The sequence below is a fragment of the Thunnus maccoyii genome, chromosome 10, assembly GCF_910596095.1.
Source record: "Thunnus maccoyii chromosome 10, fThuMac1.1, whole genome shotgun sequence".
Lineage (NCBI taxonomy): Eukaryota > Metazoa > Chordata > Actinopteri > Scombriformes > Scombridae > Thunnus > Thunnus maccoyii.
This window is the reverse complement of record NC_056542.1, coordinates 16,481,368-16,506,913: the sequence shown is the minus strand read 5'-3', so window position 1 is coordinate 16,506,913 and position 25,546 is coordinate 16,481,368. Positions and strand designations below refer to the sequence as shown.

The 25,546-nt window shown below is 41.0% G+C and overlaps 3 protein-coding genes across 9 annotated transcripts in view; 2 read left to right on the top strand and 1 right to left on the bottom strand.

Annotated features, from left to right (window-relative positions):
* The window catches only part of adam22 (ADAM metallopeptidase domain 22), a 69,560-nt gene extending 59,716 nt beyond the window's left edge, over positions 1-9,844 (top strand). Inside the window, exons 27-31 of one of the 2 annotated variants that reach the window (XM_042423942.1) lie at positions 95-202; positions 746-846; positions 959-1,025; positions 5,737-5,860; positions 6,908-9,844. In XM_042423942.1, coding sequence (XP_042279876.1) covers positions 95-202; positions 746-846; positions 959-1,025; positions 5,737-5,860; positions 6,908-6,928 — 421 coding nt within the window. In that variant the 3' untranslated portion in view covers positions 6,929-9,844. Of the gene's footprint in view, positions 1-94; positions 296-745; positions 847-958; positions 1,026-5,736; positions 5,861-6,907 lie in introns of both variants that reach the window. The other variant, XM_042423941.1, reaches the window with a different exon arrangement.
* A 173-nt stretch (positions 9,845-10,017) lies between these two features.
* On the bottom strand, positions 10,018-14,328 carry gtpbp10 (GTP-binding protein 10 (putative)). Its single transcript, XM_042423854.1, has 10 exons — positions 14,219-14,328; positions 13,232-13,425; positions 13,027-13,118; positions 12,526-12,670; positions 12,358-12,431; positions 12,189-12,241; positions 11,976-12,083; positions 11,767-11,844; positions 11,470-11,593; positions 10,018-10,850 (listed from the first exon to the last, which is right to left on the bottom strand). Exons 1-10 carry the CDS (start codon positions 14,249-14,251, stop codon positions 10,639-10,641), a joined length of 1,113 nt encoding a protein of 370 aa, XP_042279788.1. The 5' UTR covers positions 14,252-14,328; the 3' UTR covers positions 10,018-10,638.
* On the top strand, positions 13,425-25,518 carry osgin2 (oxidative stress induced growth inhibitor family member 2). Of its 6 annotated transcripts, none has more exons than XM_042423850.1 (7): positions 13,473-13,499; positions 16,775-16,852; positions 20,124-20,216; positions 20,339-20,475; positions 20,567-20,758; positions 20,869-20,960; positions 21,059-25,518. In XM_042423850.1, exons 3-7 carry the CDS (start codon positions 20,150-20,152, stop codon positions 22,215-22,217), a joined length of 1,647 nt encoding a protein of 548 aa, XP_042279784.1. In that variant the 5' UTR covers positions 13,473-13,499; positions 16,775-16,852; positions 20,124-20,149; the 3' UTR covers positions 22,218-25,518. The 6 variants fall into 6 exon arrangements, with proteins under 6 accessions (XP_042279786.1, XP_042279784.1, XP_042279783.1 ...); XM_042423849.1 differs by lacking the exon at positions 13,473-13,499 and adding an exon at positions 14,517-14,851; XM_042423852.1 differs by lacking the exon at positions 16,775-16,852 and having other exon boundaries at positions 13,425-13,499.
* The last annotated feature ends 28 nt before the right edge of the window (positions 25,519-25,546 follow it).

Sequence of the window (25,546 nt, the reverse complement as noted above, 5' to 3'; positions counted from 1 at the left end):
TAAAACTAAATGTATTTCACTGAATGTCATAAATTGATGATGATGATAATGTGAAGGTGAGTATTTACCTAAAAGCCTTCTTCTGTATTTCCAGGCAAATGCCTCCAGGTGACTATGTAACAAAGCCTGGGGATGCAGACTCATTTTACAGTGACATGCCGCCTGGCGTCAGCACAAACTCTGGCTGCAGCTCCAAGAAGAGGTCAGCCTGCCTGTCGCACCTGCAGATTTGCACCCTGTCCTTCACTCCCTCCATCCCATCCATTTCTCAGAACATCTCACTGTTTGGCTTCAGGTCTGCCATCTCATCATCATTCATTCATTCATTCATTCACTGGCAATTGTGTGTGTGTGTGAGTAGTACCTGTGAGGTGTTCTCTGAGTCACATGTGTAGACAGGCTCAATATGTGTTCATGTGTATAATATCATGCTTAATGTCTCTTTCTGAGAACAATTTGCAAATGGTCAGAATGATGCAGAAATTGAGCAGTATGTATCACTCAGTACTCCATTTTTCATGTCATGTGACATTCAGCTGTCAAGATGTTGTTTCACGGCTCGTAATGTTGCCATCTGCTGCGATGGCGTCTTCATCTACTGCATTTATCTCAGCCTTCCCCTTGTCTCCACGTTTACAGCAGATGCAGAACATTTAAATAATTTATAGCAGTTTAGAAGGATAATGTTGTACTGACAATATTTTGTCCGTTGCATATGTATCTCTGTGTGTGCATGTGTGTGTAGATCTAATGGCCTGTCCCACTCATGGAGTGAGAGAATCCCAGATGCCAAACACATCTCTGACATCTGTGAAAATGGGCGACCGAGGAGCAACTCATGGCAAGGTAACACACAAATCCCCACTCAAACTCTGTATGTTCTCTACAGTATGAAAAATGAGTTCCCTGGTAAATAAACTTCATGTAATCTTTATGTTTTTGATCTGTTTCTCACCAGGAAATCTGAGTGGTAATCGTAAGAAACTGAAAGGAAAGAAGTTCCGTGCTCGCTCTAACTCCACAGAGTAAGTTCCTCGTGGCAAGCAGGTGATGTTGTGAGATCAATGAACATTGAACATGGGACAACCAATAAGGACAAGCTCTAGTGGGAGATAAACTTTCTTATTCTTAAGGATAAGGCTGGTGTTATTCTATATTTTTACTGTTGTCTACAAATTCTATTAAAAGACCAACAATGTGTTAGTCTGTCTTTCAATACTTACTGACTCCTCTACCTTGTCTGTTGCACTCAGCAACAAGCCCACTTGTTCCTACTGAAGACATAAATCTTTAAAGACGGGTCACAAATATGTAGTTTAATCTTTTAAAAAGGCTCAGTAATTATCTAAAACAGCTAGGCTCTGTAGTTTCTAGCAAATGTTGCTCAAACAGGAGTAAATAGTGTATTTGTTTGGGACTATTTTCAGCCGTGGATTAATACACATTTGGTGTGCTAGTGAGTATTTACAGACAGGAATTGACTCAAAATAAACCAAAGTTCTTGTGTTCATAGTTTTAAAAAAATAGTCTTTGGATTAATTGATGTCTATGATACAGAGGAATAAGTAATATCAGGCTTTGACCACACAGGTAACTTGTTAGTACGATGAATTTATTGTTTTGATGTTTTCATGACATTTTTTTTTGCCAATAATAAAAACACAGGACATTACCAGCCTTATCCTTTAAAAGTGTAGCATAAAAAAACTCACACAACTCTGGAAGAAATGCTTTCTTTAGATTTAGTATCAGAGGTAAAGAGTATGTTGCACTGAGCCTCAGAAGATACAGCGGTCACATTGTCTCCTGCAGTGTGAATCTGTTTGGCTTGTGAGGCTTTGCTGCACCTCCAAATCAGGAAATATCTCTTTGACTTTTCTCAGAGCTTGTGAACAAATAAAGTTATTTGCATATATATTGCCTGCTGACTGTGAATGAACAGTGTGCATCGGCTGCCTCCCAGCCTGCCGTGTCGGTTTGTTTGTTTGTTTGTGGGTTTGAAGGTCTTGGCATATGAAGTAATCTGCAGTGCACCTGTTCTCATTGCAAGCATGAGACTGACTGAGTGGCAAGAACCGAACTGCTTGGAATGATGTGACATGTAACCAATATGCAACTGAGCCTGTAACACACGACACAGTTGTTTGTGATTTTCATGGTTGCTGTTTTCATCTGAAACCGCACACAGGTCTGTCTGCCATCTTCTCACCATTTTCTCAATTGCATCTTGGTGTTTGTTCAGGATATCTTTGCTCTGCTCTGCTTTCCTAAAATATTTCCTCTTCCTCTCTCCCTCCTCCCTACCCCAACCCCCCCCACCCCCTCCAACACTCGCTTATTTCTGGAGATTTTCTGTCCTTTTCATTTCCTTTCCTTCTTTCCTTTTCTCTCTTCTCCCCCTCCTTGTGTTGTGTCCATCACCCCCCACCCGTCCCCTCCTCCTCCTCCTCCCCCTCCCACAGGTATTTAACCCCTCGCTTCAAAACAGAGTTTTATGATGTAACTAAATGGGTAGAAGATGTGAATAGAAACACTCAAGGACCATATCTTAGGTATTATCTCAGCCCATGTCCTGTACCCCACATGCTTGTCTAGAAACCCCCTCACTTTTGGTTTGATTTGTGGTTTGGTCAAGGAAAGTTAAGAAAAAAACATCTGGCCTTTATCCGCATAAGTTTTAAAAGTAAATAATAAGAGAGTAATATCAACAGCTGGCATGTTATTTGGAGTTTCTGTATGGGGTTGCTGCTGAGCATCAAAAAAGGACATTTTTATATAGCTTCCTTTTAGTTTCAGTGAAAACGTTAATTTTTCATTTTACAGCTGCATTTTTACTTTGCAGATTTTTATTTTCAGCAAATCGTTCTGTTGTATTGGATTGATGCAAAAAAAATGGCTCTTACTGCCTGTGCTACTATATTAATATTTATTTTATTCCTAATTTCTCCTTATTCCCTTCTTTGCTTCTCCCTCACAGTCTCTTGTTACCTCTGCATGTTGAGTGTTGTTCTGTCGGTACGTGTCTGTCCGTCAGCCCTGCCTCGCTCCCAGTGACCTCACGTGCCTTTGCGTCAGTGTGGTGTCATTGCCGAGCCAAACATTTTGCTCGTTGCTCTGACATCATCACTGTGCTGCTGTGACAAACTGTAAACTACCACTCTGATCTCGTCCAAGGTCTATAGATAATTACATGCACACAAACACGAGCGACCAGGTTTCCTCGACAACAACGAGGAAGCACATGGGACACTGGTTCTGTAGCACACACATTAAATCAAAACTGTAATCTATAGACCTTCTCTGTGTCCAGGAGCACATTCCTGCCTCTCCCCTTGTTAAAACATCTACTGAAGGATAGAAACAGTTCAGTGGAGAGATGTGGAGTCCTGGTTCCTGAAGTAAAAATTTAACTCTCATTTTCACATAAAAAAATCTAATGAAACCCCACTGGTGGAATCATCTGTACAAACATCTGCATATAAAAATCAGAGGCACAGTTTCACATGTTGCAAAGAGCATCACATTAAGAAAACAGCCAATCACAGAGCTTAAAACTCAGTTGCTAATGTCACATGTGACGATAGTGATTGAACTCTGATTGAACAGCAGTTTTTATCTTGTTTATTCGGGGGGTTACACTTCTTTTTTAGCCCTTATTCTCATTCAGTTTAAATACACTTATTGTTATTGGTTTGGATGAAAGGATTTGCCAAATGAATTAAATGTAATTGGCTTCCCAATCATTTTGGGATTAATTCAGCAACCATGGGCCAGTGTTTTGTTCCTGATTGCAACTATTAGGTAATTTTAAAATGCTATAATTTACATTTCATGGTGAATGAGGTTAAATTAAAAAAAGGTTTCTCCTTTTCCCTATTAAATATTTCTCTTTGTGGCCCTCTTGTGGCAAATTTGTGAGCTGTAAATTTGGGCTTCATAAATTAAACTAATTTGACTTGATGGCTCAATCCCAATGTCCACACTCACGGACTTTGAGGCACGTTCCTACTAAGTCCGTGAGGGCTCAAATCGTCAAGTGCATGAGGGCTCACTCGCAGACGTTTTGAGCCCTTTGTGCACACTTTCGGTAATTCCGCATCTCTGCAGACTTTGCCTGAGGAAATTACCCATAGTTCCTAGCATTGTGACGTTCAATCAGCGTTAAATACGGGGTTAACAGGGGAAGCCTGGGGGCACTAAAAAAAAGGTAAACAAACTGGCACATGGGTGCGCTGGTATGCCTGAATGTACAAAGAAACACTACATTAAAAAGGATTTAAGATGGTACATAAAAACACATGAAATCAGAGGAATGCAAGCAGAGGTTGTATTACACAGCAGTTTCTTCATCAACCATTTCTTTTAATTTTTGCTTAATGATGCTGTTTTGACAAAAACAAGTAAATTGATTATTTGACAATCACCTCTTGTCTGCTCTGTAAGGCAAGAGCCTGCAAGACGTTCAAATCAGGCAGTCGGTCCCTTACTTGACTATCATGCACATAATCATTAAATGGGTTGGATATTACCTTTCTGTTTTATACTTTAATGTATTATGTGCTTTATGAGTGAGAGGTTTTACTATTTTTGTCTTTTTCTGTTTTTAAGTGAGCTCACTAAAATAAAGTCCAATCAATCATGATATGACAATAAAGTATTGAATCTTGAATCTTAAGTGCCTTGGCCATGAAGAAAGTAAAAAATGTAAATTAAACGTCCCAAACCTAGAATCATACATAAAATGTTTTGGTGTCGTCAAGGTTAGGTGATATGTCACAAAGTGCTGTCGCATTCCTTGCTGCCTCTCACACTCAAGCACTTACCAGGTGACAACAGTTAATATATAATATATCAGACAGTATCATTTTTTTACATAACCTAACATAAATAAACTTTTGATTAAGCCTGCCCAGTACATTTACTGGGCAGGCTTAATTTTTTTTAAGTAATATTAAAGTTTTTACGAATACTTCTGGAACCAGTGATTTGACCCACAACTCCACTCTGTTCACTGTTTTGACCAATCCAGGTGTTTCAGGTCAGCACATAGCAGTGGTGTAAACAAGCCACTGCACACGGGGCGGGCCTTTTGTGTCTGTTCCACTGGACAGGACGTCTCCCTCTGATTCTTTCAGTCTGTTGTTCTTTCCCAGCTCCGGTCTGGTCTGCTGTCCAAGTCACCTCATCATACTTACTGCTCCCAGCATTCCTCATTAAATCACACACTCTGATCTGACTCAGCAGACAGCAGAAGTTACATTTAGTAGCATGCTCTTCACTGTGGCTAAAGGTGAATTTCTGCTAATTCTGGGCCGTTGATGTGTCGGTGCTTGATGCTGAAAAAGTAATGCTGCGGCACAGTGAAGCATGTGAGTTGCAGGAAACTACACCGCTGCTGGGAACTGTGTACTGCTGTGTACAGAGGTTGCCCCTAAAAGCTGAGCTATGGCCACACTTGTTTATGTTTTTTTAACAGATTACATGACCTGTTTCTTCTTTTGGGGAACAGCAATAGGAGCTTTTAGGAGCAACTTCTCTCTGTAGGAAAATAAAACGTGAATAATTAGAGCAGCTCAGAGGAGGATGTTGCCCAAAGTCACAGATCTAACATTAGCTCAACTTCCTGAATCTAACCTCATTTAACTATCTGTGTCTTTGGCCAACTTAATCCTACACCAACCAGAACATAAGAAGCAATAGTTTAATAATGTCACTACTTCTTTTTTTTTTCTCCAGGACGCTATCCCCTGCCAAGTCTCCCACTTCCTCTACAGGATCTATTGCATCCAGCAGGAGATACCCTTACCCTATGCCCCCTCTCCCTGATGACCAGAGGAAAGCCAACAGGCAGAGCGCCAGGGCAAGTATCAATCAGGAACATATTACATCATTTAAAGACTGTTTTGGACTTGACAACTGATTTTCAATACATTGGAGATTCTGCACTGTTTTACACAAAACAGGGCAGATTATTACTGACACTGAACTCAGTGTCTTAATGTACGAAGTAGGAATCACATCTTTATATAGTCAGGTAGTCTCATTGAGATTGAGATCTCTTTGTCAAGGGAGACCTGAAAACAAGAAACATCTATTATCAAACAAGCAGAACTGCAATCAACAAAGAATCAATAAAAACAGTTACAAGAGTCAGAAAAACAATCAGATAATTTTTATTTTAATCAAATCTAAAATCTTGAAGGAAAATTAGATTAGATGATCATAGAGTAATAAGTTGTTGCAGTGATTCAGCCAAAATTTATTGGCTTTATTTGTAAAGCATCTTTCATACAAGTTAGTTCTTCACAGATGACTGATGCTGCTAATAAGCACAAATGTAAACATTAAAGCAATTTGAGATGAGAAATAAAAATGATATAAATGAAATAAGAATATGAATACAAAAAATAATTGATTCAAATGAAATAAAAATGCCCATAAATCATTAGAGCCAGGGTAAAGAACCTACATAGCAGTCGAACATGTTGGTTGTCTTCCACTATGGCCGATACATGGAACAAACATGTCACTGTCACGCCCGACACCCATTGTCACACCTAAATGCCCCACATCTGTCAGGTCGGGCCTTTATCGGGGTGATACCATGTAATCTGAATTTGCCTTGAGTCAGATTAGTTTCATATGTGATGTCTAGTCTTCATACTTAAAGTTGTGTAGTGTGTTACATTGCTTTACAAAGACAAAACTATGAGGACTGAAGGTCATTAATATATTTGCCAATGAGGATCATGATTTCAAGGATGAGTTAATTTATCTTTTTGTTATCACCATAAAAAGATAAAATAAGACCAGCCTATTCCTTTAAGTACAAGGACAGAACATTTTCATATGTCTTTTTGTTAATTTTCTCATTCCTGTCTCTTTTCTGTGCTTCTTCTCTCTCCAGCTGTGGGAGACTTCAATATAAACAGCCGTCTTACCCACTCTGCAAAAAGACCTTAAGGAACTACACTTGACTCTCCTTTTCTATGAATGAAAAACACAAAAACGAAACAAAATTGACTCTAAACAACAAAGGAGAAAGAGAGAGAGCCCCCCCACTGGAGTGGAAATAGGCAGGGGTGTGTGTGAGTTAGTGTGTACAAGCGTCTCCGTAGCTGTCTTGCCAGACGGCGTCATTCACTGGAGTGCCGGCGGAGAAACCAGCTCCACATCCACTCCAGACCAGCTGGAGCTCAGACTGAGCTGTTCCTGTCTGCTCTGGCCTCACTCCCTACGGGACTGGAAACCCCACCGCTCCGACCCCCCTTTAACCCTAAAACCTAAACCTTGACACACCCTCCTTAGCTTCGGCTCTCGCCACTTTCACTTCAACGCCGCCGTCCTCCCTCTCCCCCCCCCAAAGTTGTTTGGAGCTCCTCTCGGAAAAAAGGGGCAGTGGAGCCGAGAGCATCGCATCACACTGCATCGCTGGATTTGTTGGATCATTTTGACGCACGTGAATCACTGTAGTAACTCCTACACTGTATGCATGAGACAACCTTGTTTAACAGCAACCTCCTCCTACTGGTCAAAAGACGAGAAGAACGGCGGTCTGATCTAGATGGAAAAGCATGCGAGGGGGCAGTGATTTTTTTTATACCTTCTGTAGGCTTAGACGCTTCCTCTCCACTATAGATAACCCATATTATATCACCAGTTATAACCCACAACCCCATGACACGGACCCAACCCCCATCCCGCCCTGCACCTCCTCCCCTTGGTTGTTTGTGCGTGTGTAAATATGTACAGTACACACAGAGTACATTGTTGCTTTAATTTTTACTTTAAAAGAGATATTCCTCCTCTCTTCTTCCTGCTGTATTGTGTTGTAGAAAGATCTCTGTAGGTTTCCACGCTCGTTCTTCTGTCTGTGTTTCTATTTTTTTGTCCTGTTCTTTTTTTCTCCCTCTGGGGTTTTCCTGTGTGACTGTGACCTCTATAGCTTTCTCCATCCACAGCAGAATGTACAAATGTTTTTTTTATATATTATCTTAGCACTGGTTTGATCCATCTCTGGAGGAAATACGCAGACATCCAGTGATGACTGAGGAAGTATTGATAAAAACACTGAATGCGGCACTTCAAGAATGTTACCCATGAGTATTAATTTAGCAAAATTTAAATAGTTTTATGTGCCATCGCTGAGTGAAACGGAAGCACTGAGATGTGTTTGGTGTAGTTATAGATGTGCCACTTTTCACTCAAATTTCCCCGTTTATAATGTTAAGATGTATTTAGTTTCCTCTAAAGTTTGAGAGCAACATGCTCCCATTTCCACAGTGAGAGTACATAAAGTCACTCATCGCTCGAAAGTGAGAACAAGAGGTCAACGATGTGAACGTGGTTGATGAACTAACTCGGTGAGAATCTGGAAAATTGTGATTGAAACGTGCATTTTGGATTTAGCTGTGACGATTGCGATATTTTAGCCTTGTGAATGATTAACTATGCTGTACAGTGCTTGCTGTTTGAGCTTGTGAAGACAAACAGCATGACAGTTTCTATTAAATTATTTCTCTCTGGTAGGCTATTTGTGAGATCATAATGGGAAACGAGCATGTCACTGAAAGACTTTTTCCCCTCATCGCCTCTCGCTGTTATCTTAATGGGTTTGTGTGACACAGACAACACTGTTTATCAGCAAAGTCGAGCCAATTCATGGCAGGAAGTCACAGGATTTAAAAACAAATGAGGGTGGGAGTTTTTGTGCTTTGACTGATGTCATGCCAGTGTAGCTATTTAAGGTTTTGAAAACAAATCCCATACAGTATTACTCCCCAAAAGCAAGTTCTTTGTACAGTTACAATTCATTGCTCTACCTTGTAGAAACTGTTGTCTTAAGGCCTTCCTGTTTGCCATTTTACTGTTGTTTAGTTTTTGTTCCGGTGTGTTCATTTGTAATTTCATGTATGCATTAGGACTGTATAGATAATATGATCTTCACAATATCGGATTAATATTGCTACTAGTATCTTTTTTATTAAGTACCTTTGTAATGTTCACCTTTTTCTCAGCATTATGTACAGCCACTATTCAAACAGTAATTAAGTGCATTATTGTAATTATGTGTGTTGATGAGTTTGAATGGAGACATGTTGAGTTTTTTGAAACACGTTTGTTCCCGAGGGGCCTGCAGAAGCCGTCATTCCTCTGGCATGTGCCAATAGTTTTGTTGTAAATGAGATCTGAACGGGCTCATGATTTGCCTTCTACCAGAGCTCTGTTCTTTGTTCTGATCTTCTTAAAAGTATTGCTCAGTCATCTTTCTGGGTTACCAGAGGCTGCGGAGAGCGTCATCTCAGAACTCTTGAGTAATATTTTTAACATCATAATACTGCGCTACAGCAAGACTGACATTTTTGTCTTGGTGTCGTGGACGTTGCACTACACAAAATTCTGAGGATGTTGCAGTTCTCCGCTAAGGATGGGGACCACGCAGTGTTTTTTCTGTGATTGTACAGCTGTCAATCTTTGTGTTCAACATATCTGCTGTATCTGCCTGCGCACATGGCTACGACTGACTGATCCCAACAGGACAACTCTGGCAAACGTCCACACAAGAGAGATGTCCGTCTCTGTCTGGCCAGAGACTTGAATGTATTTGTGTACTGGAGCACACCATCCACCCAGTCTCAACCATATGGTCCCATCCTGCCAGCTCTCTCTCCTGACAGAGACACGGCACTCTGCTCCAGGAACCTTATACCCCCCCCCCCTCCCCTCCCTCGTATACTAGTTCAATCTAAATACTGCAGTTGCTGTCTTTTTTTATTTTTATTTTTTAATTTTTGCCTGTATGCTGTACAGACTGATGATGCAAAAACCAACCCCCCCCCCTTTTATTTTTCCTCCTAATCATTCAGTATTGTAATATATTTAATATAAAATAAAACTTTCATCAACACATCTGTCTACGCTGATATTTCTGACATAAAAATACTCAAATTTGTAGAAGAAAAGAAGACACTACTCAAGATATTGGTTGACTGATTTTTTTTTTTTTTTTTTTTTTTTTACAAGATGGTAAATGTGCAAAACACACCAACAAAAATAAATACAATCTTAGCAAACACTTTAATGAAACAGAAAAGTATTGGTTGGGGGCCACAGAATTTAAGACGTAAGGACTTTTGTTGTATGTTGCATGACTTCCACTTCTCTCCTGTCAGCTCTCTGCTGTCGGTCATCTAATAAAGGCAAAAATGCCCAAAAAATGCATTTGCACCTTCACTCACTTGTTAGACGCAGCATTCATCCTGTATCAGTTACCTGACACTAGAACTGGTATTGCTTAAACATCTAATACATCTGGCATTAGAACAATTTTTCATCAGTATTTTTACGATGTACAGTATAATCTGAATAAAGAAGGACAATGTTAACAGTATCTTAGGTTTTGATGACAGCCTCTAACTAAGGGAGCAACTATTTCCAGCAGAGTTTAACTCGTAGAGCCTCGTAACACTGGATGTTTTTACAGTAAGACAGTCTATAAGAAATCCATCACATTCACAGAGACTGTGCACTATAACTGCACACTTTCTGTTATCATTGGTGTTCCAACTTTTTTTGCCGGACAGGATGGAGCTCTGTCAGTCCTCGACACTTGTCACAGTGAGATATTGTCCATGTTTATCACAAATGCTCCTGTGAATGGTACCTAAGCGCCTGCAGCTTGTCTTGATGGATGGCTTTAGTTGCAGAGGCGTCTTCTTCATCAAGCGACTTGCGGATGCAGCTTTTCAGGTGTTCGATACCAAACCCGGTGGAGGCGGAGACCGGGACCACGTGTCTGAAGGTCAAGTAGTTCTTTGGTATCATGTTGTCAGGCAACAGATCAGAAAACTCTGCAAGAGAAAAAACAAAAACAGGACAATGTGACCGTCAACACACAACAACCCAGTGTGTATTATTGCAGCAGTAAGCCTACATGTACAATATGTGCTATAGCTGTGTTTGAAAGCAGCTGTGGAAGTGGGGGTGGTTTTGGACAGCATGACTTCCTGGTTTCCCCATTGGGGGCATCTGATAATCAAACTATTGCCATTTCGTTTCATGACATCAGTGAACAAATCGAAGATGCGGGCAGCCTTTCAGAGGTCTGGAACCGGGCTAACACTGGGGTGCTGTGAGCCAAATTCAATGAAACGCTCTCACACAATCAAGTCTGTAACAAATGAGGTGCCCAGAAAGTTGTGCTGTCTATATGAGAGTTTAAGCTGATGTTCTGTACTGTTATAACTGATGAAGCAGAACATTACCATCTCATCCTTTGACATATTAACTACAGCTCTTTTACATTATGTTAAGGGACTGCTGTGTGTCAAGATGTTAACTTCAAGTTGAAGTGAATTTCTGTGGTTCTGGAGGTGCTACAATTCAAATGAGACTTTCATTTCCATCATACACTCAACTTAAATTATTATTTATAATATAATATACAAGTATATTTTTTTTATTATTTACCATCTGGGTTTTGTAGTTGCTCTTGTAGCTGTGCTAGTTTGTCTTCAGCATCAGGCAGGTCCATCTTATTCACCACCAGTAACGCAGGCTTGGACACGAGCTCCTCGTTGTACAACTCCAACTCCTTCAGTCAGTGGTGAGAGAGAAGAAAGAGAGGATGATGATGGAGGAGAGAAATGAATGATGTGCACGGGGCAGAATTTAAGTCAGAGAGCGGAAAGGTGAGAAGTAGGATTAACATAACATGACTCTTTAGACATTTATCATGACTGAACAGGAACATAGAATCAGTCTCACCTTGGTGAGAAGCTGCACGGCTCCAAATGCCGACCTGAACGGTGTTTTACTTGCCAGCTGAAAACCGCAAACATCTACCTACAGCCAGACAAACCATAATCATCATCATCACTGGCTGCTATGTTTTTGACTCATTACTGCAACCACATTCAAATTCAAACATACACGTGGGTGACAGATTATATAGTCTACTCTCTACTAATACACACCACAAACAGCAGCTGCTTGGTCCTCTCCACGTGTTTTAGGAACTTGTGGCCCATGCCTTTGTTTATGTGAGCCCCCTCAATCAGACCTGGAAGATCCGCAACAGAGATCTACAATACGAAAAAGAACAAAAAGAACACCAGTAAATGAGGGAAAACCACAGAAATATGGAATATTAATGTTTAAACACCAAGCTGTGAAATGCATTTCCGTACCTGCTTGTGATCCTTGTACATAAGTTTTCCAATCTCCGGCTTCAAAGTTGTGACTGCGAAAGATTTTAGAATTGTACCAGAGTATTTTACCAGGTCTATGAATCAGAAATGCACAAACAAGAACACAAAAACACAGTTTGAATGTGTGTGTTCAGTATTATGTACTTACAAGCGTAGTTGGCAATCTGAGGCGTTGCGTTAGACATGGCTGTCAGGAGAGACGACTTTCCTGCATTTGGGAACCTGATGGAGATTCAACACAACAAAATCTAAAGAAACTTACCAGTTTAAGTTTCAGCTGAAATTAAATGATATGTTCACGTGTCACAGCTCTCACCCCACCAGGCCCAGGTCAGCGATGAGTTTGAGGTCCAGCCGAATGTGCTGGAACTGGCCTTTACTGGGTTTGAACGTGGAGTAGAGGGAGCCTCCATGTCCTCCTTTCGCCACCAACACACGATCGCCCTCAGCATTCAGGTCACCTTGGAGGGAGAATGGGCGTAAAAATACACAAAAATAAACTAATTTTATTCCACCTATTTGGATATTGCTGCTATATGTCCACTCTCTAATCATACAACCTCAGAGCCATCATTACTTTATATTTCAAGTGAAACATCCCTAATCCAAAGGAGTACAAATGTTTGACCAAAAGCTTGTGCTGTGTCATTTTAGGTAGTGAGAATTAAGACTTATTATGTAGTTCACCAACATCTTTATGAAGTATAATAAAAAGTGACATGCGGGGTTGTTTCATAGACAATTATGCCTTTATTAAAATGAAACATGTTGCATTACTGACTATGCACAGTACAAAATGGGGGAGCTTCTGACTTACCAAGTATTTTGCCATCATCAGTGGTGACTGTGACACCAACAGGAGCTAGGATCTCCTGGTCCTTCCCTCTCTCTCCTTTCAGTGAACGGACACTGTTGATAAATAAAATCACTCAAGATAAAACACAAAACAGCTCTGACTGACTCATCTCCATGATGCTAACTGAACTTCTGAGAGAATCAAGGCTCTGTTCGGAGAAACTAACCTGCTGTTGGCTCCCGCTCCGCCTGCAAAACGTTTCTTGGGGTGCTTGTCCTTGATCCTCTTCAAGGTCATGTTCTTTGCAGCCACCACCCAAACATCTCCCCCGTTGCCTCCCTGTCCCCCAAGACGAGGTAAACCCATGCCGCCGCTGCCTCCATGGACGTACAGACGGAGGTTGTCCACAAAGTTTCCATACTACAAGGAGGCAAAAGGAGACATCAGACAGAAATGAGGTTTAATAGAAAAAAACGACTAATCATAATAAACAGGTGAGTCTGGAGCTGCTTTACTGACTCAAACTGGGCACCTAAACTGATCAAATGTCTGAACTTTTACTAACAACATTTCTTGATATGTTAACCAGGACAAGAAGATACAACAACGTTTGATGAAGGTCTATTTTTCTATCCATCCATTCATCCAAGAGGAAAGCAAAAGAAGTATTTTGGTTCACAGTTCTCTCGAATCATGTTAGTCAGAGTAGTTTTGGATTTTGGAAAAGCCGTACATACGCACGTACGTAAACCATATTTTCACATTTAAGAAGCTGGAATCAGAGAGTTTTGGCATTTCGTCTTAAAACGATTAATCCATTATCAGAATAGTTGGCGATGAATTTTCTGTTGATCAATTAATCGACTAATGTTGCAGCTCTACATTATGTTCTTGCTGTCATTGTATTTTTACGCATTTAATAAAAGCACATAAGGCTATGAAGTGTAAACAACACTGTTATTTGCAGTTATCCAACATTAGTTCAGTTTCCACTGTTCAGAAACATAATAGCTACCTAGCATCGTAATAAACGAACGTTACATTTGTGGCTTTCATGGCTGCAGAGGTCACACAGACCATGTCAGTCAAAGTTGATGTTTTGACAGCCATTCAACTTACTAGCTAGCAAGCCGGCCAACGTCACTATTATAAGTCGTAGTTTGTGATTAAACTCTTTTGGCGAGATTAAAATGTGGTCTGTTACGCTGCCTACCTTACGGAAGCAAATTCTACTGAGCTGGACCATCTTCAGCAGCGTTTATCGCCACTTTTCGTACGAGTTGTTTAGCTGGCGGCTAATTAACATGTGTTCGTATGAAGGACCGGAAGTGGTAGTTTCTCGCAGCTAATTGGATCATGAGCCAAAGGGGCGGGACTGTGGCATTCAAGTCATTTCGGAAGTATCGTAATTACGAGCTTCCGATTTGTAAATAGTATTAGGATATTTCTGAAAGCTCCGATATTGTCAGTTCAATTCAATTGCCTTCCATCAACCAGAGGCAGTTGTTTCATGTAATTGAACCCGCATTTAATGGTTGTAGTGATATATGTTTTCAATATTTAATCCTCACACAGCTCTATGCTATCACACAACATATAAGCCCATTCATCCCATCTGCCTTGAACGCAGCATCACACCAGGACAACACATGGATTCACAAATGATGCCGGTGCAGATAAACTTTATAAAAGCAGATAAACATACAAAAATACCAATTCCTGAGGTTGTAGCCGTGCAAATACAGCAGTTAATGAATATCTTTGATATTGAATCCTCAGAGGTAATTTGCACTTTACATATCTTTAGCAGATGTAGCTTTCCAAGCGGTTTATTAAAGCTATAGCGGTAAGTATTGTATATGAGCTGCTCTATCAATATGAGCCACATAGCAAATTTAAGTCCTAATTTTGTCAGTTGAGAAATCAGAAATCATCAAAATGGACAACCAAATGTGCTAAAAAATGTTGTGAAGTGGAAAACATATTTTAAAATTACTTCCATGGTGCTTCCTCCATCTGCAGTTCAAATGTATTCATGGGAATATGGATGTAAGACATTTAGTTAGAAACTGCACTGTGCACAATTTGGTAAGTTGTCTTAACCACACATCACTGAAAACAAAACAAGGAAATTAACGAGGACAGACATTGACAAACAGCATGACTACTAAAAGATATAAATACAGTTTTAAAAAAATCCAGATTTAACTAGTAAGACATTCAGTTTTCCACTTGAGCTACACAAGCTGAAAACACTTTGGTTGAAAGCAAACATTTCAATCGATTCAAATTATAAAGCCATTAGCTACATTACTATGAGACCACAGAGATTATGAAGGCCTACATGGTACGAATGTAGTGCAGACAAAGTAATTCATGCTGAGTATCCATTTTAATCAATATTTTGAGATGTTTTTACACATTTTCATACACCCTCTTCTCTTCTAAATTCAAGCATTGGTAGATAACATTTTCCCTTCAGTCAGTTTTTTTGCCTCATTATTACTTGGTGGATACAGCAGCTGTGTGTGGGACACAAATCTGGGAAATGTCCTGTGCTTTATGTCGGCAAACCCATGATGTGGCTATGATGAGGTGGCTGTCATCAAATAATGTACTGTATGATCATAGCTGTGAAGATTTATAATCTGACGTACAAAGCCACAAACTGACAGTAGTATACTGAATTGCATTACATTGTTAGGTGTTTGAGTCATTTTGTCCCCCCATATGTCAATTATAAATTAAGTAATTAATTAAGTTGGTAGTAGCAATGTTTGAAAGTATTACTTCATAGAACATTGTATGTTCATTTACAAAGCATAAAAACTACACTTTACATCATACAGCATATAATTCATATAGTTATTGCCCCAAAACATCAGAGCCTAATTAAGGCACCAGTATACACCATCAAAAGGGCCATCAGAAATCCTCTTCTCCAACACATTTCTGATGTCGGAACTGGTTGGCAACATGTGTATATTGGTCGGTCTTTCATTCCAACATTTGATGCGGATATTTATGGTCCCAAGAGGATGATTCCTAATGATTCTGGTCCCCCCCCGGCCTGTCATCAAGTGCCACCATATCCAAAACGTGTACCATGAAAAGATGCATCTCCCTAACGGCAATGGTCAAATTTAGGTGAAATTCATGGTCCCTTGAGGATGAATCAGAAGAAATTAGGTTTAACCCCTTGCCTTTTCACTTGCACCACCAGGTGAAATCTCCCAAGTCTATAGGTCAGATTATTAAAAGTTTAGTGAGCACATTTAAGCTCCCCAGAGGATGAATCCTTTTCAACCTGAATAGCCTTTTCTCAAGCGCCACCTACATTTCATTTTTCAGCTTTAGCCTCACTACCAGAAGGTTCTCAGTACAACATAATCCCCATTATGTTTGTTCAATCCAACTCTTTCATACTGGATGTAAAGAAAACCCTATCACAGTTTATAGGGGCCCATATAGCAGGGCTTTATTTGTTTCTATATGGGTATTGTGTTGGACCTGAGCATTTTTTTTTTACATTTGGGCAGCGCATTTGTCTCCACATCAGCCCCAAACAATGAGCAGCACAGTGTCGGCGGCGCTGTGCGGATGCTGAGAGATGCTCTGATCTTCCGGCTCTCTCATCTCTGTGGACGCGCTCACGCCTGCCGGTGTAGAGAGAGAGATGCGCATGTGACGACAAAACCAAACGCAGGACCCGGTTTCTCTATCTCCCTCTCTCTCTCTCACACACACACTCTCTCTCTCTGCCACATAGAGATCTACCCCTCAGACGGTAATTACAGCCTGATCAGACCTGAACATACCAGGTCTGCTCGGATTCAACTGCACGGAGGTAAGTGTGTGTGCGTATGTGTATGTGTGTGTGTGATGACGAGAGAGAGGTTGGCTTTTTATCTCATGCAAGACCCCGGACAGTTGCATATCGTAGGTCCTCCCACCGATAACTGCCTACTTATACGGTTAGAAACGCCGCCGTGGGTCGTGATAACAGGACGCGGCTGGGAGATTGAGAGATAAGTCACAGTGCGGTAAGAAATCATGTCCTTGGTCGAGTGTTTCGGATGCTCGTGAGTGTGTGTTTGACCTAAATTATGCAATGATGGTGACATAAACGCTGTCGCATGTGCTCCTTGTGCCTTATTGGTCGCAGGCTGCAAGGATCGCTGCTAGAGTCAGGAGTGGGAGGTTTGAGGCTGTGGGTCCATGAGGAGGATGTGTATGTTGGAGTAACACAGACTGCTACATCATTGAGTAGCCTGTACTGCAGCAACATCCACGCATATAACCAGCCCTAATGCTGGGTTCAAGTCAGCCTAATTTAGAAACTGACTCGCTGAGTTCAAGTCAGCCTAATTTAGAAACTGACCTGCAGGCTGCTCAGTGCAAATTGGCACAAGTTGCAAAGACGAGGCGGTATTTGTAGGCCTGCGTAAACCCAACGTAATTTTACACAGAGCGTGTACTCACTCAGTCTGAAAATGACAAATCCTGATCGGAACTGAAGTAATATTTTCAAGCAGTGTTTCCAAATGATTTACATCAATTCTGATTGATTTAAATCTGTACAATATGTGTCTATTGACCACGCTGAACCTTAAAAGCCAAACATGTTGCTATGTTTCATTTGTTTTCTATAGATCAGTGGTTCTCAAAATGGGGTCCGGGGACCCCCAGGGGTCCTTGAGGGGGTTCCAGGGGGTCCACAGCAAAAAGGGGAATAATTTATTTTGACTATAATTCCATCCATAAGTAACAGAATGACAGACCGTATGACTATTTTGGTCATGGGTTTCATACACTTTTTGTAATAAAACATCTAAAAGCAAAAATCTTATCAGATGGGGGTCTGTGGTCTAATTTGTGTGAGTTTAGGGGTCCGTGACGAGAAAAAGTTTGAGAACCACGGCTATAGATAACCTGCTATACTCAGTGCACCATGTTCTAGAAAAGTATGGTCCGTCCTCTACACAGATGCTGCAAAACGCGCACATGCAGGCGCATCAAAGGGCAGACAGAGGGTACAACAAACCAAAAATAAAGTCAACTAAAATCTTCGGTTTGGGTATTTCTGTTACTATCACATTTTCACTGTTGGTATATTGTTTTATTTTGTTTGTTTCCAAAAAGTAAAAACATATTCATGACTCCCTATTTTAGGTAAAACAAATTAGATGGTCTGCACTGAATCTGTTTTTACTTTGGTATTGAATAGAGTTTAATTAAATGTCAAAGATAGAGTATTTAAAGCACACAGACTTTTCATTCATTTATTCATTCAATCTTTCTCTAAATGGGTTGATCCAATGAGAGCAACAGGACAATAAAAACATTATTTACTCTTTGGCACTGAAATGTAAAATTGTATTGTAAAACAGGTGTAAAGACAACATGATGCAACAATGCAGCCCTGTTGTTGCATATTTACATACCTGATGTCACAGTAATGGATGTACTGTAGTAATCCTACTCAGAGTGAGAGCTAGAGGGCTAAGTTTGCATGTTCAGGAGGCTGGACAACAATCCCAGCCATCCCAAATACACACAACATACTGCTGTGTGACTAAACAAGCCTTTGGACATTTTAGTTGAAGTTATTTTGTCACACATACTGTTACCTAGGACAAGAATGGACACCCTGGCTCAACAATATAGTGCTGTTTTGTAAGCCAGATTTGAAACTTACTTTGACCTGGTCTATATTCTTTTGGTGGAAAAGTTGAAAAACAAAAAAACAATACAAGTTCTAATATATTCTTGTGAATTAACTTCTAAAGGGTATCTATTTCCATAACCTCTGATGTAAAAGTGAAAATAATGATTGTAAACTAAACACTTTAATTCATGAATCCAAGAAAATGTGATGTTATTTGACTAAAATCTATGCATTTCACATCATTTTGTACCATCATCATTATGATATTTATAAAAAAAACTACAACACAAGTTGTAGTTTTTTTAGTTCACATTCTGTTTAATTCATGAAACTGAGCAGTGACACGGAAATACCCGTAACAACCTGCCAACTAGGGGCAAGACATTCTCCAAACAGGGCAGGCAATGTGAGGAATCCCAGTGCTTTCACTGAAAAGGGTAAACAAGCCGACCACCAAAGACAACCAGTTGGCTTACAGACACAGGTCAGACGGGGGAGGGAGGGAGAGCAGGGTGCACATGAAATGAGGTGGACTCTGTTGGCAGCAGGGAGGCATGTGAGTTTTGGGATGTAAGACAAAAGCAGCGTGGACAGTGTTTTGGTTAGTATGAAACTGGGGCAAGTGGGCAGTGTTATGCTGTAGCCGGCGGGTAATGTTTTGGCGGGACCGCCTGTGAGTGTGTGTGTGGTGGCGGCAGTGGGTATGAGAGGAGGAGCTCTGATGGTCTGGTCTGTCAGCATGCCAGGACCACATTCTCATCCTGCTGCTGTTGAAAGGGGCGGTAAAGACATAAACAGGCCCAGTGGGATTAGGGCCCACTCGGAGGAGTGATCAGGGGGGATTTGCTGCCCGGCGGGCACACAATGGCACTGTCGTGTAACACTCAAACACACACCACACATTCTCAACGGCAACGTTGCACAACAGACCCAAGCCTACATAAATCTGATTAGAACTCCCTTTTGTTTGAGAAGCGGCACCGGGGTTAACAGAGGCTAGTCTCGCCGCGGGCCATGTTTGATAGGACAGGGGGTGTGTGGACGTTGGCGGGACGGCAAAGAGAAAGACTGGGGGCACGTTGTGTTGTGGCGGCCTGTTTCCACGTGTGTGTGAAGCCCCAGACAGACGGGGGAGGGTCATGGCTGTGTGTGGAAGCACAATAACAGGATGAATAAAGGTTTTTTTCCCCCCCTCGATTTGTGTGTTTCTGAGTCAGCTGATGATGGTGGATGGAGACAGGATCTAAGCTAACATGAGACAACAACAACACTGGCATGCAGACACAAAGACAGCTAGCCGGTTTGAACCTGTTCAAATAATCTGACTCAGAAAAATGGAAGCAGTGTTGGGTACAAAGGGCAAACAAGGCTCTATAGTTGAATATCAAATGGTCAGTTGCAGAAATGTCTAGAACTTTCCTCACATTTCTATCCCTCTATTTCTCCACAGTGCCGGCTCTGGCCCAGGCTACAGCCATGCCTCTTCTGGAAGAGACCACTCTGCCACAAGAGCACCCACCCACTGTTCCTGTGGTCATCATAGGTAAATATTTCGCCCTTAACCTTCACACTGTGGCCCGAATTCCACACATACTTTTTGTATAACCTAATGTTTGTGTGCATTGCCGTGATGCTAATCCATCACAAACCCGGGTCTGTGTTCAGGCAATGGGCCATCAGGTATTTGTCTGTCATACCTGCTGAGTGGATACAAGCCTTACCTAGACACAGCAACGGTCCACCCGAACCCGATACTATACAGAAAACTGCAGGAGACCAAGCATCTACCCATCACTGAACAGGTGAAAACACCTACTGCACATGCACAAATATGCACAGTCCATTTGACCACACAATCACAGAGGTGTCATGATTTGGTCTTTCTTTCTGCAGGACCTGGAATATTTGAGTGAAGGTCTTGAGGGGAGGTCAAGGAACCCCGTGGCTGTGCTGTTTGACACACTCCTGCACCCCAATGCTGACTTTGGCTATGAGTTCCCCCCAGTCCTTCAGTGGAGGAGGGACAAACAACAACACATCCCACATCTTGTCTTGGGGAGGGCAACACCTGGAGGTGCCTGGCATGTAAGCAACTCCAAATAATCTTCTTCCTTGAAACTATCCACTGCCAAACGTGCTTTTGTCCTATGAAATGGCGTCATTCATTTTCTTCTCTCCCTCTCTGTTCTCCTCAGGCAATGGAAGGCTCCATGCTAACTATTAGTCTTGGCATCTGGATGGAGCTTCCCGGGGTCAACTACAGAGACTTGACCAACGGAAAACGAAGGTACTGTGAGAGGACAAGGTTGACAGCAAAGACATCACTTAAGCCACAGTTTAAGTCTGTGCTACTTCTTTGCTCATCGTCTGCCCTCTTCTCTTTAGGGATGTAACCAGTGACAGAGCTACCCCAGAAGAGATCTCATCCTATTACCGTAACTATGTGAAGCTAAAGGGCCTCCAAAAGAATTTTGCTGACAACACCTATGTGACCTCCGTCCAGAAACTCTGCCGGGGGCATGAGGGGGAAGGTCTTGAAAATGGGCACAATGATGAAGGAGATGGAGGGGTGGGAGATGGTGGGAATGAGGGCTTTGAAGGAAATGGAGGGGGGGCTCTCTGGGAAGTGAGGGGATACCAGCAGGTGCAGAACGACACTCATGTCCCCTTCTCTCTGTTTGCTGAGAATGTAGTTCTGGCCACCGGTGCATCTGATTCACCAGTTCGATTAAACGTAGAGGGGGAGGACCTACCATTTGTATTCCACAACATCTCAGACCTTGGCCTGGCTGTGAGCCAGAGAAAACTGGACATGAACTCCGATCCGGTTTTAATCGTAGGTGCTGGTTTAAGTGCTGCAGATGCAGTTCTGTGTGCTTGCAACAGCAACATCAGAGTGCTACATGTCTTTCGTAAGAGCGTAGACGACTCAGACCTCATCTTCAAACAGCTGCCCAAGACCCTGTACCCAGAATACCAAAAAGTCTACAACATGATGTGCTCTCAGACCTACACAAACGTGGCTCCTTCCTCTGCTTCAAACAGATCCCAGCCAGTGAGTATTGCTTCTTCCGTTTGTGCCAAGATGTGCCCAAAGCCCCAACTTACCGCAGGTAACATGGCTGGTAATACTGGTGTCAGCCTGTTTCCTGATTACACCAGTTTCCCCGAACACTGTGTGGTGTCCCTCCAGTCTGACATGAAGTGTTTGCTGCAGGGGAACAACTCCCTGAAGGCATTCAAGATCTCCATGGCCCTGGTGCTGATTGGGACCAACCCAAACTTGTTTTTCTTGAAGGGGCAGGGCCAGTACCTGGGTCAGGATCCAACAAAACCCATCTCTTGCAAGCAGAACCCCATTGACATCCACCCCTACACTTTTGAGTGTACCAAGGAGCCAGGTCTGTTTGCCATGGGCCCGCTGGTGGGAGACAACTTTGTTCGCTTTTTGAAGGGTGGCGCTTTGGGCATTTCCTCGTGTCTGCTGAAGAGACTCAAGAAGAAGGGGAAGCTCATCAGCAATGGGGGGAATAACTTCATTTGAAAAAGTGATGGAGAAGAGAGTAGTACATGTTGGTCGTAGGGCACAGATTTCAAGTGCTTTTACCAACTGATGTAAAAGGGGAAGAGGAAAACAAGAATTTTAATGTTTTAATCATTAATGCAGTGTTTTTTCATCAAAGCTAAGGCATTTTTACAACTTTCTGAGACCAAAAAAGACAATGGATGTACACTAATTAGTTTCTAAAGAAACAAAAAACAGCTTTCAAGAGTCTTGTCTGACTTCATAAGAAGTCCCCAGAAGTCCAAGCTACCGTGTGCCAATGTTTTCTAGTCGATCTGTAACCTCACAACTGAATGGGACCTTATTTTCATCAGGGTTATTTATTTGTTCACCTTGTGTCTTTCAACCCATCTACTAACAACACTTAATTTGCTGCTGATTTCAGTTTAGCCCTTTAGGAGAGGGAGTGCTCAAAAGTAGAAACCACTACTATAAATCTCCATGGAACATAAAGCTAATAGTTCTGAAAGTGATAGACTCACACAGAGCAACCTGTGGTCCCACTTACAAACTTATTATTTCATAGAGTGTGACCCAACAAGTTCATGGCTAAGCAATCTTAATGTTCCTGATTATTCTGAGCCTACCATTCTTTGCTTTTTTGAGTCTTTGATGACTCTTCATTTAGCTGCTATTGTAGGTAGTCGGAGCCATATACCTAAAAAAAAGTTAGGAGAGTCTAATAAATCTGACCTGTTTCTTTAGTTGTAGCGCTACTGAGAGGCTTTCTATGCAAATAATTTCACGTGCAGATCTGAATGTATTCATGGATGCCCGTTGCTAATTTTACTGTGAGCAATAAGTTTGAACTCAAGTGACATGGCATAAGATATGGTCAATAAAGGACCATTCTGGTGTTTTACATTTTTCTTCTTTTTAATATTATCTTCACATAGGTACTCAGGAGAATGGTGAAAATGGTGAAAATCTTTATTTTTGTTTACATTTATACTCAGAAAAAACACCAATCTTCATAGCACTAAATTTAATTAAACAGTATCCTTTTCACAATAATGTTTACTTATTGTTTCTTTTTTGGGTAGAAAACCGTGAACACTCCTGCCATTTGGCTGCCAACTCCAAATTCTGACAAGAGGAAGCTTCTCACCAACTCATGAAAACACTACACCAGCAGAGTCATCAGTCCGTGCTTTAAACTGTTACCGCACAATGATAAATTTAGACAAAATAAAGATGGACATGGTGTTCACTGAGAGGCTTCTTTAGTGGTGAAATACAATTTGTAGAAAATACAATAAAACAACAAACACCAGCATGGTCCTTTAACCTCAGATAATTGCCAATTACAGCAGGGTTACAATATAGTGGAAAAGTCACATAATTCTTTAATAATAATCCAGTTATCTAGATGCCACAATTACAATAATTAGTGCAAATTTTCTTGTCATTTCGGGCAGAGTCAGTGCCAGCTTATCTGAATCAAAGCCCATATAGATACACATGGAGAGAAGGGGCTTATAAAAGAGCCAAAAACAAAACACAACAGAAAAAACACAAATGCAAAATTTTGCAATCAAATCATCCAAATAATGTATTTTTATATCAAATTGAATTTTAGCAGCCACTTTGTATTTTCGTAACTACATTATGCCACTTATAACATGTTGTGGCGATCCCTGTAGAGGCTAACAGTAGCCACTTAAGTCTTTGTGCATGATTGGGCAATTTACGTATCGATATCTATTACCAACTATTATCACTGTAGTCATCATAGGTTTTTCTTAACATTTGTGAAACACAAGACACAAATCTGTTTACCATCCAATTTAGATTTCTTTCTAGCCTGTTTGGGAATGTCAGATGAAAATGATTATTCCAGGTCAACTTCCCTCCATCATGATGATTCGAGTGATGAACATTAACCAGACAAATAAACAGGTGATTTCCCAAATAATGTTTCCCAAATGATACGATCAATGTCAGACTTTGTTCCCCCCCCATGTTGCCCAGCTCTACACGTGTGTATCTATAGCTGCATAATTCTTCTGCCATTTCTTTATACAGCTTCACAGTAAACACTAACTACTGTTTCATTAAGTGCAGTTAAGAGAGGTTCTGAGCAGTGACAGTAGCAATCAATTTTCCATTTCTGCCTTTGTTCCAGTTATTTAAACACCGTCTGCAAAGAGTGTGTCGCCATATGCATAATTTTCGTGCTGCTCACACACAACTCAAGGTTTGTTAATTGTGATGTGACATTTTGATCCTTGTGTATGGAAATTCTTCTTTTGCCCCCTTCAATACAATATGGTAGTCAGAGTAAGTGTTGGGGGGGTAATGCATTACTTAGGAAAATGTTACTGTAGTCATATTACTTTTACACTAACAAAGTAGTAGAACACATTACTGTTTAATTTTTGGTAATCATATAACAGTTAATTAGTGAAATTGTTGTTACTGGTGTTTAATATTGAATTTTAACTGAATTATTCCTTGATTCTTCTTTCACTGACTTCTGAATATTGTTTTGATATAAATATTAAATATATGCATGCAGGCATGAACTATTGCCTAGCAGCAGCCGCTGTGAGCAGAAGACAGAAAAGTGCTGTAAGGACAGACGTGGGAAGAGTTAAGCCAGTACATTGAAGGACTGCGGAGGAGACTGGCTGTTTCAGCAGTGGAGATAACTCTCATTATAGTTTTGAATTTACTTCAAGGAAAGATAAAAATTTGAACCTGTTACATCCAGGTCAGACACACCTGTCCCCCACTGTCAACTCCCAAGAGCTGTCTGCTTGCTTAACGGGTTTATTTTGTGTCCATTCATAGAATTTACATTTTTAAAACAGATTTGTATGGATGCTAGAAAGCAACTTCTAAGTATTTAGTGAAAAATTTGCTTTAATCACAAAGTAATAGGCAATATAATCACATTGCAATTTAGAGAAAAAGTGTTTAAAGGCAGTCTCCTACTTCCTTTTGCCACCCTGCTGCCCATGAAAGGATCAGACTTGCACAATTCAAGCTGAGTTAACTCTCAGCTTGTACAGGGCACTTGCTGTGAATATGAAGGAACAGTTCAACTGTCTGCACAGCAAAGGCCAAGATATGTTTTGGCATGATGACTACCTATCTGAATAGTTTCAGATATGTAAAAGTGCCTAAAGGGGTGGCTTGTCGGAGAACATTTGAGAAATGATAACACTTGAATCCTTCTCCTCTTACCCACTCGACAAGTTTCTAGCTCAGCTAAACCAGGGAACACATTTGGTCTTAACTTCAAAGCAAAGGAAAAGCTGCTTTCAGCATGTAGAGTTTTAATGCTCTCTTGTACAACTGAAGAG